At 43.9% G+C, this 17,140-nt stretch overlaps 1 protein-coding gene across 2 annotated transcripts in view; it reads left to right on the top strand.

Annotated features, from left to right (window-relative positions):
- Positions 1–17,140, top strand: part of SCARA3 (scavenger receptor class A member 3) — a 269,913-nt gene that overhangs the window by 203,802 nt on the left and 48,971 nt on the right. For both annotated transcript variants that reach the window (XM_078649960.1, XM_078649959.1), the window contains exon 4: positions 16,148–16,246. In XM_078649960.1, coding sequence (XP_078506086.1) covers positions 16,148–16,246 — 99 coding nt within the window. The remainder of the gene's footprint in view (positions 1–16,147; positions 16,247–17,140) is intronic.

Genomic DNA, 17,140 nt, shown 5'->3' with positions numbered 1-17,140 from the left:
GTCACGTCACACAACTTTATTGTGCAAACACTCACATCGTGCTACATTACTAACACACCCTCTTAACTCCGTTGTTCATCCAAGATGGCCGCTCTGATAGTCCGTCGTTTATGCTCTTAATTCACACGTGACCGGTTTAACCTATTATTTCGCTCCTATACCGTCGCGTTACCGTGCACTTCACAGTGATCCCCGAGGATGCCACCGGCAACACTTGTGGACCCGTAGCATCGTTATGAAGCGTTAACCCACTTTTCAAGTAAGTCTCTAACACCGTATCACTGTTAGATGGAGCAAGTCTCCCATCGTGAACAACAACTCACATCACCTTGTTGTTATTATTACAGACTCGATGACCTTGTTCACCGTGTATCCGTAAGTGAACCACCTGGCTTTCCAGCCAATGCTATGACTTTAAACACACGTTTCTTGCTAACTGCCAACACCATAACTTTGAGCACACGTTCTTACTAACAGCTCTGAGCACCAAACGACTACTTATCTGCCTCCGGCCAGGCACCGAGCACGTTTAATACTGGCGTCTTACCCCGTTTCCACTCTCTAGCATGACAGCCGAACACATTGTAAACTGCCTCACTTTTCCCCCGACCGAGCATTCCTTTTCTCCTCACCGAGCACTCTTAACACAGGCGGCCCCGCACAGCTGCACCAACTGGGACACCCTATTGCATGACACTTATTGTTCACTCCACTTATTAGTGCAGTGGTACGCATTATTGATCGCTATATCTCCTTCACTTTTAGAACTCCTTGACAAAGGGCTGACCGCCCGAAATGCATTGGAGTTGTGGAAACTTGTACATATGTGATGACGAATAATGCTACAACAATGATAAAGTCTTTCACATGATATGCTGAAAATATCAGAAGACAATAATTAAACCAAAAACTTTACAAAACCTGATGAACATTGTATGGGAGTCAATTTTTGTTGAACCCAGAGGTGTGCCTCACACAGGGATGCATTCATATGTATGTATGCACTACAATCACCTTAAAAGAAAAGACACCATCTTGGAGGCCATTCGAGAAAACAATATTGGATTGAGCTCAACATGGCCATATTATTTATTTATTGAGTTTTATATAGCGCTGGCTAGCCCCGGAGGCATCAGAGCGCTTTACATGAGGTAGAAACATTATTTCAAAACATGATTACAAAGTTACAACAGTTACTGGAGCTTCATTGCTGGAATGAAATGAATACAAGAGCATAGCATAAACATGAGGAAAAAAATAGGCATGGGGAGAGAGGGAAGGAATAGGGGAGGTAGAGGAGAATAATGGGGGGAGAGTTGGGGGTGTCGTACACTGATTTATCACAGATGCATAAAAGTACCTTTGTGCATTGATAACAAACATGCCATATTTCTATTTTCAAAATATTCTATTTTCAAAATATTGTGTTTCCATCAAAAAAAGGTGTCTTTTGTTATAAAATTGTTTTGGTTTGTTTTGGGATTAGCAGTTTCCGTATTTATCTTTTACTTTCATTAGCAGAAGGATATTTCTTTAGGTTAGTTCAAGTATGATGACTCAGGTCACATGGTTTTTACGTTTCACCTTAGGTGGACGGCAGGCTTGAATAGGTTGCACATGTCGAGTTCACAAAGGTCATTTTGATTACTGGCTTACGGGTGAGCACTCTGGAACAAGAGGTTCCACTGATGGCCGTAAGGCTAAGTAAGAGGTGAACCATACAAAACGTTTGCAGAATTATTGAGGTGGGTGTTTGGGGCAGGTTTTTTATACACAGTGTTTGATTTTAGTACAAGATTTATTCACTTTTTGTTTCGTTGACCATTTTATGCTTTATTAATTTTACGATGTAAAGGCACATATGCACAGCATAGGTCTTTCTTTATTAATTTTCATTTTCAAGTAATTGACAATAGGCATGCATGTTTTTGATAAAATTGATGTTTGCGCACAATATGCATAGCATTTCAATGAACTTAGGGCCCCATTCGGATGGCGGACGGATCGCCCCGCCGGGCAAGCAGTAGTCACCTCCGGGGGCGATCCGCCTGCCATCCTTGCAGCAAAGATCCCCGCCATATTACAATGGCTGGGGGGTCTGCGGCGGACGGTAAGACCGTCTGCCTCTTTTCCGCCCGGTCGACAAGTCGACCAGGCGAAAAAGTGTTCAATATGGTGGCGGTGTCCGCCAGCCATATTACAATGTGGCCGTGAACATGCCTTTCCATGGCGGCATTGCCGCCACGGAAAGGCATGCGGAGTCTGCTTGCGGGGGTCCGTTGCGGGCCCCCAGGGACTCTGGGGGAGTGGGGGGTGCACTTGGAGGTACCTATGGTACCCCCTGCCTTTCAATGAACAACGTGGCAGGCACCGTGGTGCCTGTCACGTTGTGCATTGAAACGCACAACCTGCCTTTGTGGCATTGCGGCGGGCGGTGCTCTCTGCACCACCCGCTGCAATGTTGCAAATGCACCATGTGTCCGCCAGTGTGGTGGGCGCATCCTAATCGGGAGTGCGGGACCACAGCACCCTCAGTCGGCGGTCCCTTTTCCCGAGGGTATGGCAGGCGGACAAAGTCCGCCCGCCATTCTAATGGGGCCCTTAGATGTGTTTAACAATGAATATATGGTTTCTGATGGGTTGTTCTTAAATTACAGTTACCCCCGACGAAGTGATGTTGCCCGAAATGCATTGGGTGGATTTTAAATCTGGTTACTCAAACTGAAATGTGACATGCCGAGCGGTTGGAAAAAGCCCGGATGGGCATTCTTGGAGCATTGAAAGGTTTTAAATCACATCGCCCCCGTTGAACTTTATATTGAAGACAACCAAAATGGATGAAAAGGATTGCTTACAAGTTTATTGGATTGCTTACTGGAATTGTCAGTAAGCAGTGGGGCTTTAAACTGGTGCGTGACGACGCACCAGGCACTTTTTGGCAGAGCCCACTTTGCCCATGCCTTAACATGTCTCTGGTCAGAGCAGTCACTAACATGGTTTCGGAGCCTGTGCCCCTGCTAAAGGCTCTCAGTACATCAATGTTACTATGTGCCCTTCCCATGATGTGCCACTGGGCTAAGAGTAAGATAGTTTAAAGAAGCCCCCATGCCCCATCCTTTGAGTACTAAAATGGAGGACGCAAACGGATAAGAGAATCCTGTGTGCGTCCTATCAAAACTTCGTCAATATTCTGTCAAGGGCTGACGTCACTGGTCAGAGGGCTGCTCATCTAGGTTTTTTTTTTGTAGTTTTATTTAGCTCGAGCTCGACCAGAAGGTATCGGAGCACATTACATGAGTATTACAGACCAACACATTAATCTTTTAGGCATGGGGAGATTAGGTGATTTGCCCAGAATCACTGGATGTTTGAGCTGATGCCGAGACTCGAACCTGATTCCCCATCTTCAATGTCAGCCGCTCTAGCCATTAACCCACATCCTCTGAGTCTCTGTGCCATTTAACGGTGGTCATGAGATGGTTTGGCTTTAGGATACAGAGAAGTTAAGGTGTTTAACGCATTAACTGCTGTGTTTTTTCTGCCACGGTGCGGGCGTTCTAAAGGGTGGGCGGGGCTGCGTCGGCCGTTGGCTGACGGCAGCACTGCGGAGGTAGTGCTCCCGGCGGCCAATGGCCGACGGCAGCACAGAAGGGGTTAAGAACCTCATTGAGCTGCCTGCACACAAAACCGGATTGTATTTGCCTCATCACATGGGGGTAGCGATAACATGTGTGAAATGCATCACGAATGAGCGCCAGGTGTCGGGACTCTATATTTATTTATTTTATTTGTGTATTTTATAAAGCGCACAGCTGCCTCAACGGGGCGTCCCGGCGCTGAGAACTCTGCATACAGGAGGTACAGGATCGGGGTGCCAGTTAAGAGGAAAAGAGATGGGTTTTCAGAGACTTACGGAATACTGATTTTGTTTGGCAGGAGCGTAGAGCTACCGGGAGCTTGTTCCAAAGCTGAGTGGCACAGACCTCAAAGGTTTTTCCACCTGCACGGGATCGTTTAAATCGTGGAATTTCCAGGAAAAGTAGGGAATTAGAGCGTAATGCCCTGGAGTTGACGTACGGTCGCAGGGTGTGTTTCAAATGGGACGACCCGTTGCCTTTAGACGCTCGGAAAGCCAGCGTCATTGCTTTGAGAACGCATCTTTTAGCAATGGGTAGCCAGTGCAGTTTACGGAGATGTGGAGAGATATGGTGTCTGGCAGGGATTCTCTCTACCAGCCGAGCGGCGGCATTTTGGACCATCTGTAGTTTGTGACACAGGCCAGCCGTGATGCCAAGGTAAAGGGCATTGGCATAATCGAGGTGGGATGTAATTAATGCCTGGATCACAGTCTTACGGCAGTCCGCCGGCAAGTAATTAATGAGCCGTTTAATAGTTCTGATCTTAGCAAAACAGGAGGCTGCTACTGTTTGTACCTGAGTGTTGAAACTGAGGTGGTTGTCCCAACGTACTCCTAGGTTTCTCACCGAGTCTTTGGGCGTGGGGGCTTGGCTCAGATCTTCCGGCCACCACAGACTAGAATCAAGGGGAGAAGGTGAGTTGAAAAACAAGATCTCCGTTTTTTCTGCATTGAGTCGGAGAGAGTTGGCATCCATCCAACTAGAGATGTCCCTAAGGCAGGATTTCAGCGGGTCGAAGGCAGAAGCGGAGGGGGTATCGAAAGTAAAGAGTAGCTGAATGTCGTCAGCATAGGAAGTAGATTTTATCCCGGTCTGAGCAATCAGCTTGGCCAGGGGGGTGAAATAAACATTAAACAAAAGCGGGCTTAGGGAAGAACCTTGTGGCACTCCTCATTTAAGTGGTCTGGCAGAGGAAGTGAAGGGAGGGGTGAAAACTTGCTGTGTGCGGTCGGAAAGATAAGATGACAACCATTTCAACACAGAACCGCCCAAACCTAAGTCCTCCAGCCTTTTCAGCAAGATCTTATGAGAGACGGTGTCAAATGCTGCTGAGAGATCCAGCAGCACTAACACCGCCCCCGACCCTCGGTCAAGCGTTCACCTCACCGAGTCGGCCATTTCAATAAGGGCCGACTCCGTGCTGTGGCCCGACCTAAAGCCGTGCTGGGAGTCGTGGAGAAGCCCATTGGATTCGATGTAGTTCGCCAACTGAGAATGTGCCAGCTTTTCCAGGATCTTAGCTGGGGCAGGCAAAAGGGAAATGGGCCTGTAGTTGCTGGGGAGGTCGGGATCCAAATTGGGCTTCTTCAGAATGGGGACTAAGGAAGCATGTTTCCATTTGGTAGGGAAGCTGCCCGTTCTCAGAGAATCATTCCAAATGTGGTTCAGATAGGGATTGAGTAGGGGTGCTAGTTTTTTGTATTCCTTGGCTGGCCAAGGGTCATTTGGAGAGCCTGATTTACATTTAAGTAGTCCTGTCATAGAATCGGCTTCTGATATGGCTGCAAATTCAGACAGGGTGGACGGCGGAGGTGTGAGAGAGATGGATTGCTCTTCCCCTCCCACTCCGTTGGGGGTGGGAAAGGATGAGTAAATAATCTCGATTTTATCCTCAAAGAATTGTGAGAGTTTATCGCATAGCGCCTGTGAGGCGGGCTGGGATCGAATCAGCGCGTTGGGGTCTGTGAAGGATCTAACTATGTTGAAAATCTCCCTAGCGCCATTGCTGGCGAGTTTGATTCTAGAGGCCAGAAAATCCCGTTTATGCTCCTCCATCATTCTCCGATATTCTTTGAGGGCTGTTTTATAGATGGTTTTGCTGTCCGGGGAATAGTTCTGTCTCCAGAGGCGTTCGAGAGATTTACAAGAGGCCTTTTTCTGCCGAAGCTCGTTGGAGTACCAAGGGGCTGAAGGTACTGCCCTTTGGGTTTTGATGGGTTTAAAGGGGGGCAGGGCATCTAAGGCCTGACCGATCCATGCGTCCAGATGGTCGATTGCTTGGTCGGAATCAGACGACGGGCAGGGTTGGGTGTTTTTTAGGTGTTCCAGGAGCGCATCAGGGGTGATGCGGCTCCAGTTTCTGCCTGATGTTTTAGGAGTGATGATGGGTCTAGTGGGTCGAGGGATGTCAATCTCAAAAGAGATAAGGGAATGGTCTGACCAAATAACCGGAATGGGGGGGGGGGCGCCCGAATAGCAGGTAAGTTGGAGCAGATTAGGTCCAGTGTAGATAAGTATTCCCGAACAGGAGGAGGACGGAGAGATTTGGATACTGAAAGGCAAGCCTTCTATACATTCAATTTGGTCGAATGGGGGAGGGTAACCGTCCATGTGGATTTGTGGATTAGGGCGACACCGCCTCCTGGTTTACCATTGGGTCTATTGGCGCAGCTAATACTGTAGCCCTCCGGTAAGGCAAGGGTTATGGCGGGGTTCGTGGTGTCGTTCAGCCACGTTTCAGTTAGAAAGAGCAAGTCCCAGTTGTTGTCCCGGAGGGACTGCCAGATGTCGATGGCGTGTTTGCTCAGTGATCTGCAGTTAATAAGCGCAGATCTAAGGGTCATGGGGGAGTGAACTCCGAAAATAGAAGCCGGAATCGAGGCGAGGGTTGGACGAATTGTTAGGTCTGAAGCCGAAAAGGAGAAGTGACAGACTGTGCAGGCATAGTCCTGGCTCTGGACGTCTGAGAGGGAACAAGAGTGGGTCGCGCAGAGGGGGGGGTCTTAAGGACAACAATTCAGTCCGAGTATATGACGCGGTGTTGTGGCTAGTGGATCGGGCAGGGGGACCGGTCCCGGTCGCGTCCTGATCGCGGACGAGCGCAGACGAGCTTGCCTTATGCGCGCCTTCGGCGCGCAATCGTCGCGCCCGCTACGCTTGTCCGCTGCGCTTCCTGCACATGCACATGTTTATAGTGAAGGGACGGTGGGAGGGGGCGTGGCCTCGGAGTGGGCGTATCCCAGTCAGGGCGTGGGGAATAGCGGTTGTAGAATACCGGCGATTTCGCCCTTACCAGCGCTCGTTTTGCTGGGTGAAGGGGTGCCTGGACACTGCAGTCGTGTGACAGGAAGGGTGAGTGATTTTAAAAACAATCTAATTTTTCAGTTTTTTAAAACAGATAAATGCTAAGTCTGTCTGGCTACTCCCGGCTGTGCCTCAGGAGGATTCAAAGTTAACAGCGCACTTGTGAGTCAGCGTGCCTTTTGTAGCGTTTTGCAGGGGGCGTGGCCTCGGAGTGGGCGTATCCCAGTCAGGGCGTGGGGAATAGCGGTTGTAGAATACCGGCAATTTCGCCCTTACCAGCGCTCGTTTTGCTGGGTGAAGGGGTGCCTGGACACTGCAGTCGTGTGACAGGAAGGGTGAGTGATTTTAAAAACAATCTAATTTTTCAGTTTTTTAAAACAGATAAATGCTCAGTCTGTCTGGCGACTCCCGGCTGTGCCTCAGGAGGATTCAAAGTTAACAGCGCACTTGTGAGTCAGCGCGCCTTTTGTAGCGTTTTGCAGGGGGCGTGGCCTCGGAGTGGGCGTATCCCAGTCAGGGCGTGGGGAATAGCGGTTGTAGAATACCGGCGATTTCGCCCTTACCAGCGCTCGTTTTGCTGGGTGAAGGGGTGCCTGGACACTGCAGTCGTGTGACAGGTAAGTGATTTTAAAAACGATCTAATTTTTCAGTTTTTTAAAACAGATAAATGCTCAGTCTGTCTGGCTACTCCCGGCTGTGCCTCAGGAGGATTCAAAGTTAACACGCTATACACGTTCGCTTTGAGTCTCGCGTGCCTGCAGTAAAGAGTGTAAGGTCCAGTACACAGCCAAGGGCAGAGTACATCACATGCATTATAAAGATGTGCGCGCCTCTGGCTTATACCTGTGTTTTCATTTTCTACCTGTGTTTTCATCATATAGATCAGGGACAGCTTAAGGATTTTGGGGGTTCTTGGCCACATGTATTTTGGGGACCCCTGTTCAGCTTAGAATTTATGACCCAATTTCCGCTTTTTCTTGCCCTCTTTGGCCAGGTCACTGACAGTGCACTGGCACACTGGTCTAAATTCTAAATGTGTTTACATCTAATATTTAAGGATAGTGAGGTGAGTTTTCAATATTGAAACACAGCAGCAGCTCACTAATATTACTGCAAATAATCTCTGTGACATATGAATACGTGAGGTTCTGTTTTGATCTAAAAGAAACTTTTTAATGGATGGTGCATGAAACATAAACGCAACATTTTTCTGCAAACTGTCTGTAATAGACTCGCCCATCACTCACATTAAAAATAAAATAATGTAAAACGGTATTTGAAACAAACCGTTTAAGAATTATTTAAGGTCATCAGGGCAAGACGCTCTGCAGAACTGAGCTGGCTCTATCAGGGTCCCCCTGGAAGGCTAAAGCCCTGGGCCAGAGCCCACTTCGTCCATGCCTTAAAACGTCTCTGGTTTAGATGTCCCCAACCCCTGGCTTCTACCCGTGCTTTCATTATAAAGATGTACCCACCCGTAGCATCTCTCGGTTTTCATTATAAAGATGCGCGCGCTCATGGCTTCTCTCTGTGTTTTCATTATGAAGATGTGGTCACAGTGGGCCGGTGATGCTGTAGCGCGAATTTACAGATCTCATGCTGGCTGTCACTGTAGCGCAAAGAGTTGGGTTTACCGGAGCTTCACATTGGCGGTCGGTGGCGGTAGCAACATCTTCCTGCGAATGGGCCTGTTTGCCGTCACGAAAAGCCAAAACTTAAGGATTTCTCCCTTCTTCAGGGGGGAGCCCAGTTAAGTTGAAGTCACCCTAAGGTCCAGGACCTGAGGGGCACCTCTTTAGAATCCAAAACACTATCCAGCAGAGGGCAGCAGGGCTCAGGCTGGTCCAGTTGCACATCCAGGCAGCAGGTCAGCTGGGCAGATGCAGGGAGGCCTCTGGAGCTTGTTATGTCCCTGAACCTCAGAATAGGAGCTCACTCAGCTGACCCTTGGAGTCTCTTCAGCCTGGGATGAAGGGTGCAAGTCCAGTCTTCCTTCTCTGCAAGCAGGGCAGGCCTGCCTAGCAGGTTTCCTTATCCAGTGACTGACCCAGTGCAGTGCTTTCAGGCTACTATGAATTTCAGGCTGCCCATTATTAATTAATGTTGGTGAGTCTTCAACCATGCAACACACCACCATAGGACACCTTCAAAGAGGCGTTCCTTTCATTTTATTTTGTTCCTTCATTCTTACTTTTTTCTTTCATTAGAAGAATCATTCCCAGTGGGCCATCCACTCTCCACTGAATAGATCCTGCTTGGAAATCCAATGTTATTTCATACATGTTTTGACGGGAGACCACACAAATTGGGTGAGTCACCAAGATCAGTGATTCCAGTATGATTGCTCATGTGTAGAGACCCCTAGACACAGGACATAACCACATTGTTTTTCTACCACAGATTTGAATTAATTCACTGCCACATCTGATTTGTTCGATGCGATAGTATCCTTCAAAAGTATACCTTACTTTCTCCATATCCATCTCACAAATTGGGTAGGATAGTCGGCCCTCCCAACAGTTCAATGAATAAACAAAAATTGTGTAAAGCATTAGCATACCCACTGACACACATTTTCTCCTCATAGGTGCTTCCCAACCTGCGTCCTGATGATGACCCTGTTTAAACTTAATGTATAGGGTTGAAAGGTTGATAGAATAATAGTGCACTGTTTTTTATTCTATTCTGGAGCATTTTACTCTGTCAGAGTGAGTATCAACCACTGGTGCATCCTGAATCACTCACTATTTATGTACACAGAATGCAGAGCACCAGCGCACTTTTACACTCACCTATCTCACTTGCACTGCCCTTGTGCTGTTTGGGATCACCTTTTTACCTTTAAATTGGCTTGGTTATAAAATTCAATTTTTTGTGTGCTTTTGAGCAGGTTGAATAAAACTGTCTTGTTTTGAGGAAGAATCTGTATGGTATTTAATTTACCATTTTTAAACGGGAGGTGTTTGCAGCACCAGAATAAAGGATAAGTAGCTAGCAAACCTCTTCCCTGTTTTATATTTGTTTGTGTGGGGGTCTTTGGTTACACGTTTGTGTTTAGTAGTGTCTATGTGTACACACTGGTTTGTTGTTGTCGCTATTCTCACGTGTGCACTCTGTATTGTGTTGATGTGCACTCCTGTTTTCTTTTATAGAGTGAGTGACCAATGATGAGAAGTGGGTATACCGGTGATTGCTAGCCGGGAACCCCCTCGGGTGTTGCTACCGTGAGGCACTCACTCTATTCTTCACATATTTTTCATATTTTTCATATTTTTCTTATTTCTCACATTCTTTCAAAGTCTATGAATGTGGTGGCCTGTGGTGGTGTCTTGTGTGTGTCAAGTTACCTCTACATCCTGACCATAGAAGTAGTGTTATTTTACACACTTTTGGTATAAGTATTAAATTAGGATACTATACTTTTTAGAGTGGTCTGATACTCGGATGAGTTCAATTTGGTGGGGCTTCTGTTGTTTAATCTTGTTTTGAAATGTAACCAATCTATTGATTGTTAAATCAATATTTTCTTAGGAAGTATGGGCTGATAGCAGAGACAGTGTGTCTGATGTGTGATTGCTAAAAACACCCCACCTTTGCTGCATATATTCTTGTAACTGGACGTTCTAAGCCGTTTGTGAGACCCTTATATGAGTGAGGCTGGTACAACTCCCTGCTCAGATGTAAGGGCCTGATTAAAAGTTATGACAGTGTACTTATGACATCTGATGTGGCAAGGTCCCATTAGTGGAGGACAGTCTGCCATACGTAAAAATGGCTGCTACTGTGTTGGGTATTTTCATTAGGTGCATTATAAAATTACCACTCTGTAATGTTGGCTTTCTAGTTGTTTTACCTATGTCATCAAATAGAATGTTACTACACAAGATGTCTGATTGGAATGTTATGTTCTGAGGGGAGAGTCAGTTGTGAGCTGAGGATTGAGCTGACTGGTTACAGCTCCTGGTGGGGATTTACCTTGGAATTACTCTTACTATCTTGAACTTCCACCTCATGTTAACTTAATTAATAAATACATCTTTCTACAAGAACCTACGTGACCTGATCATCATTTAACAACACTACAATTGGCGACGTTTTGGACTTCTTTCTTCATATTTACAAGCAACTGAAACAAGAATTTTCTTCAAACAAGGTAACCAATTAAGTTTCTTCTTCTTCAAGCAACTCTTAGCAAACTGGCACGTTATAAATCCCCACCAGTGACCATTCCACACTTATGGTCGTCCTCCAACTAATCTGCCAGTCCCTGCTTTCTAAAAACTCAAGTTATCTATTGTTGCACCTGATTTAAAAGCTACTTCACCTGATTGAAAAGTGACTATACCTGATTTTATACCTGTAGCACCTGATCGATAAGCCTGCTGATTGATAAGCTTGCGCGACATTGCCAGTTCCTGTTCTAAGATTTTAATTTTCACTTCACTGAATTTAAAAGCTTGCTGGTTATTAAGCCTACATGAAAAACCAGTCATTGTTTCTAAGATGTTGATTTTAAACTGCACCTTCCTGATTGATAAGCCTACAGTGTGTATTCAAAGGTCTGATTGTCGAGTGAAGACTGCACCGGATTTGAAAGCATGCTGCCTTTAGAATTACAAACCTGCAGTGTTAAACCACACTCCTGTGTCGAGTAAATTCTGCACTTCATTTATTGGTCTGCTATTTTAAACCGGCAGTGCGTATTTCCGACATTCAGGTTAACTAATGAAGAGCATGCAGTGTTTTAAATTACATTCAAGTGGTGTTCGACCTTCCTGCCATAAATCAAGACTTATGTTCGTAATTGTATACATGCAGCGCTACAATTGTTAATACCAACCCTTAAATACAGCTTTAACTATGCATCAACCACGTTAATTTAAATGAGGAAATGGGTTTGGAATTTTTAGAGGCTTATGGCGATTTCTACGTAAATTATATTGAGTTTCTACTTGCCTCTCCAAAGCGGCAGTTTAACCGTCATTCATTCAGGTTAATACGGCTCGAGCGTGCAGTCAGCACGTTCAGCAAGCGCGTGCACCCTCAGAATAGCCGAACGTTTCCAGTCTTCGCACATAATGACGTCAACAATGCTGCGTTGTTGCTTTTGCTGCAATTTCGTGCCTTCAACCACACGGTGCGGCGTCACCTGTGCGTGCCACCATATTAGAGTTACGTTTTTGATGGTGGTTATCTTTCAGCCCGGTTCACCTGCCACAATTACTATTGCCAACCACGTTTGTCTATAAAGTGGAATAATAAAGTTAATTCAACGTTGTTTCACAGTGCCTCAAGACATTCTTGGATGTTTAAGTTCTTCAAAATACCATTTACGTTTTCTTCAACTACAAGATTTGTCTTTGAAATTCCTCACAGGTACTTTCATGTTTAATTTAAGATCTACATTTTCACAAAGTAATTGCCGCGCATGTTTTCGGTGACATGCACACCATGAGAAGTATTTATTTTAATAGCGAGTTCTATTTTAATTATATACTTTATGGCAGTGCAACAACTTCAACGCCAGGCATGTTTTCGGTGACATGCACACCATCAAAGACATTTATATTTTACAGCAAGTTCAACTATTCATAATTATTGTGTTTGCAGAACGAACCAGCAAATGTTTTTTTTCCTTCACGTGGCACCTTCTTAAATTGACGCAGGTGTTTTATTTCACAGCTATCATTAACTTACACTTCTATACCTTTTTCTTGATGATGATTGTCAATGATGACTACCTTATTTAATTTAGTTTCTTATTTTATTATTCTCACAGGTGTTCTCCATTTGGTATATTGGATTTTATGAGCTATGCATAGTACAAGTGATTAATTGGTGAATTCTTTTCTGCTTCTTCAATGATTTTTCTAGTATTCAGAATATTTTAAAGTAAATAGTTCTGTTTCTCTTATGAGTGGACCTGTATTGTCTACATTTTACCGGTTTATTAATTAATTGCTGACGTCAGTTTTAAAGGTTCAGTACACTAAGCCTTATTTTATTGATTATATATGAGCTCTATGAATTTCTCCTTTGCGCAAAAGTTTTCAAGACTTTTTATGTGCGTAGACGTACGTTACATGAATTGCCATTAAGGTTTACAAGACTTTTTATGTGCATAGACGTGCGTTACATAAATTGTCATAAAGGTTTTCAAGACTTTTTATGTGCGTAGACGTACGTTACATGAATTGTCATTAAGGTTTTCAAGACTGTTTGTGTATGTAGACGTGCGTTACATAAATTGTCATTAAAGTTTTCAAGACTTTTTATGTGCGTAGACGTACGTTACATGAATTGTCATTAAGGTTTTCAAAACTTTTTATGTGCATAGACGTACGTTACATGAATTGTCATTATTCAATTATTACTTAAAAGTTTTTAGTGTCACATGCACATAATTCTGTTATGTGATTACTATGCCAGTTCTTCGCTTGTTTTTACAGGTTTCTTTCAGAATTAATTATTCTGTCTGGCAACTTTTCTTCAGAGTTATATGCATGTGATATTGTTGAGAGATTATTATGCCAGTTTTTCACTACCTAATTTTTTTTCTGACAACTTTTCCTCAGTGTTAAATGCGAGTAGCTCTGTTTTATGTTTATTATGCCAGTTTCTAACCGTTTTTACATGTTTCATTCAGAATTTATTATTCTTGCTGGCAACTTTTCTTCTGTTCAAGCTCTTATTAGATATTAATGTTCATTTTTTTTTTCACTTTTAACTTTCTCATATTTGTGCTTTACTTGGTTCTACCTTTCACTACTCCGTTCATTGTTTCTCATTTACACTAGTCTGGCCAATTGGTGTGTTTGCTGATTCCGTGAATTTTGTGTTTGGTGTCCATACTCTTATTTTCGTTTTCTTCTTTTCCTTTAAGGAGAAGATGTGTTGTCTTTTATATTTTCATTTAGTTTCTATTCATTCTTCTTAGTTCTAATCTTGTTTGATTTTCTCTGTTGATTCTTCTTGCTTCGTATCTTGCTTGATTTTTCTTTGTTGATTCTTCCTGGTTTTGATCTTGCTTGATTTTCCACCTCTTAAATGTTACTGTAATTTTTCTAGTCATAACTTCTCTTGATTCTTATCTGTTTAAACTTTCTCCATTTATTTCTTCTTTTGTCAACTATTTTATGATTGTGTTTACCTTCTTCACTGTGTATGTATCCAATTCTACTCCCATCTCTTCGTACCTTCCGTTCACTTTTTACATAAACCATTCCTACGTCCGTTTCTATTTATCTTCCTTATATCTGGTTATTATTTGTAATTGCTTTGTTCACATCTTAACTTTTGATTGCTATTACAAAATGTATGAAAGGGGAAGATGTGTAATGTTGGCTTTCTAGTTGTTTTACCTATGTCATCAAATAGAATGTTACTACACAAGATGTCTGATTGGAATGTTATGTTCTGAGGGGAGAGTCAGTTGGGAGCTGAGGATTGAGCTGACTGGTTACAGCTCCTGGTGGGAATTTACCTTGGTATTACTCTTACTATCTTGAACTTCCACCTCATGTTAACTTAATTAATAAATACATCTTTCTACAAGAACCTACGTGACCTGATCATCATTTAACAACACTACACACTCCCATATGTGAATACCGGAAATGTACTGCCAAAGGTGGGGTACCATACCATCAGCCACATTGCAGGTTTTCTTCACATGGTGGAAGATTTCTTACAGCATGTCAGGAAACTTGTATGTTGCTTCCTGCAAAACCAACTTGACGTCTGTCAGAGGGTGCTACCCTGGTGGACCCTTTTTTGGAGAATGTGTAGTCCCAACATGGCTTGGACAGGATTGAATGTGTACAATAGTTGTACAAAGGTCATAAGTTCGCCTTGACCAACTGGTCAGACCCTTCTTCATTTCACCAGATGTCGATACAGCTAACCATAAGTGGCTGACACACATGTATGGGTGCTGATCCCCAGTGAATGACTGCAAGCCAAACCAGCAACTATTGGTCTCAACCAAACTCCAATAAAAACATGTTTTAGGTGAGCACAGGTTCAATGATGAGAGGGGTAGTTGACTTAAGTTAACCGCAAACCCTGTATCTCAACACACCTTCATGATCCCTTAGATGGAGACACAGTTGTGTAAGGCGAAGGGGGCACACCTTTGGAAGATGATATTTAGGCGAGTGTATAGGTTAGATATGCCCAATTAGAACTTTGAACTCTAAGATATGTGAGACCTGTTTATGTTTAGCATCACCATCCTTATTTGAGGACACTCTACCCTCATGTATATCAATGTTCTCCATCCCGGAGTGTCAATATGAATAATGTGGGTCCTTCTAGGAAACCCATGTGGGACTCTCCTTGTGGAGGGATACTGATAATCTATATATTCATGCAAAGATGCCATTAGTATTTAGTCTAAATTGACAAGATGATATGGATGGTTTATTTGTTCTTGAAACAAATTGGAGAGATTGTAATACAGGCATAAATATTTACTTGTGGTGATAGGGAAGTGTGCACAGTCCCCCACAACATATGGATAGTCTCCACACCTTAGGCACTGTAAAATGTCTCCTGTCTGGCCCACAGTTTTCCCCACTTCTTCTGGTTGTTCTTGGGGATGGGCATTGCCACACAGGGCAGAAGGAGGCCGGATATGCTAAAAATAACTATGTAATTCAGCACAACTGCTGCAAAGTTTTGCATCTAGGTTTCAGCATTAGTTTTTACAATCTTTCTCTGGCTTTTGATGGGACCCAACGTGCAGTCTGTATTTTTTTGCCAGTGCTCACAAGTTGTAAGATGTCCCGCGGGGCAGTTTCCACTGAGTTACCACCCCCTTGGAGAATCAGTATTTCATCAATTGTTTGTGGTTGCAAACCTTGACACATTCCACAAAGATTTGGAAAATACACGGGCCACCTCTCACATCTATCCTCTCCTTTGCAATTACATATGGGTCACAAAATGTACATTTTGAGCTGGAAATCCAATATCGATTCTTGATAGTAATTTCTGGCTCGCAGTACACCTTTAGTACAGGCTTTGCAAAACAGCTTCAACAATAGGTCCATCGATGATAAAACTTTTCATTTGAACATCATACCTCTCTTCCACCTGTATGCAACATTTAAGTACAGGATGGGTCATTGCTATATCATTTTTTTCCTATTTTACCTACATTTACTATGTTAACACCTTCTCATTCCCACTTCTCTGTTTTTCAGTCTTTCGGAAGGTCGACTCTTTTTCTGATGGCATCGCTACTGCACAGTTGTACTATGATAAAAAAATCATTGCAGTGCAGGAAAATCTCCACAGTCTTGGTGAGTATAATACTGTTACCCAGTGGCGGTCGCCACTTGGTAGTTATAGTTAGGAATGTGTTTTTGTGTTGCTAATAACTTTGGCACCATTTGGCAAATCTCCATGAAATGTTAAAAAGTGTTCTTTTTCAACCTATTTTGTGCAGGATGATCCATCAATCGGGGGTCGAGAAAAAAGAGGGGTCCCAAAAGGCAAAATCAACATGCATTTTCCGTAGACTTCTTTAAGAAGCTCTACCGCCAAAACTGCTGAATGGAATTACACAAAATTTAACAGGAAGCTAGCTCTTGGTCCACAGATTGTGCTTTTTGTGATTTGGAGTAAATTAATTCAGTAATTTTTGAGAAATTAAGATTACAAAATAAATGCATATCTGGGTGGTTGGGTCTGCAAGGCACTCACAATTTAAAAATAGAGCATTCTGATTGGCCAAGGGAGTTTGTTTTTTCTTGGGCCATCTCACTCCCAGACAAGTCTGACTCCCGCAGGAGCGAACACTCTGACTGGCTGACACCAACTTGAGAAAAATGTTGCAGGCAGCCGTTACAGGACTTGGAGCTTAGCCCCCTGTCCTAAAGTTGCACACCAAAAAAAATTATATCGCTGGCCCTAGGCCCTAGGCCCTATGGGAGGACCCAGAGGGACCCATGAGCCAAAATTGAAAATAAACTGCAACTTTTGTTACAATAATTCTGGACTCCTGCAGGATCGCAAAAACAAAAAAAGTGGGGGCCCGAGACACATTCTTTAATTAAGGGGAGAGGGGATCATGGCCCCTCTCCCAAGCTGTTTCCGGCCCAAGGGCACACAATCCTCTGGGGCTCAATGTACATATTTAGGAGAGAAGGGCAAACCGTCCCCTCCCTGAGCTGTGTCTGGGCACCCTCCCCTTT

This window comes from Lissotriton helveticus, chromosome 6 (genome assembly GCF_964261635.1).
Source record: "Lissotriton helveticus chromosome 6, aLisHel1.1, whole genome shotgun sequence".
Lineage (NCBI taxonomy): Eukaryota > Metazoa > Chordata > Amphibia > Caudata > Salamandridae > Lissotriton > Lissotriton helveticus.
This window is presented reverse-complemented; position numbering and strand designations above follow the sequence as displayed.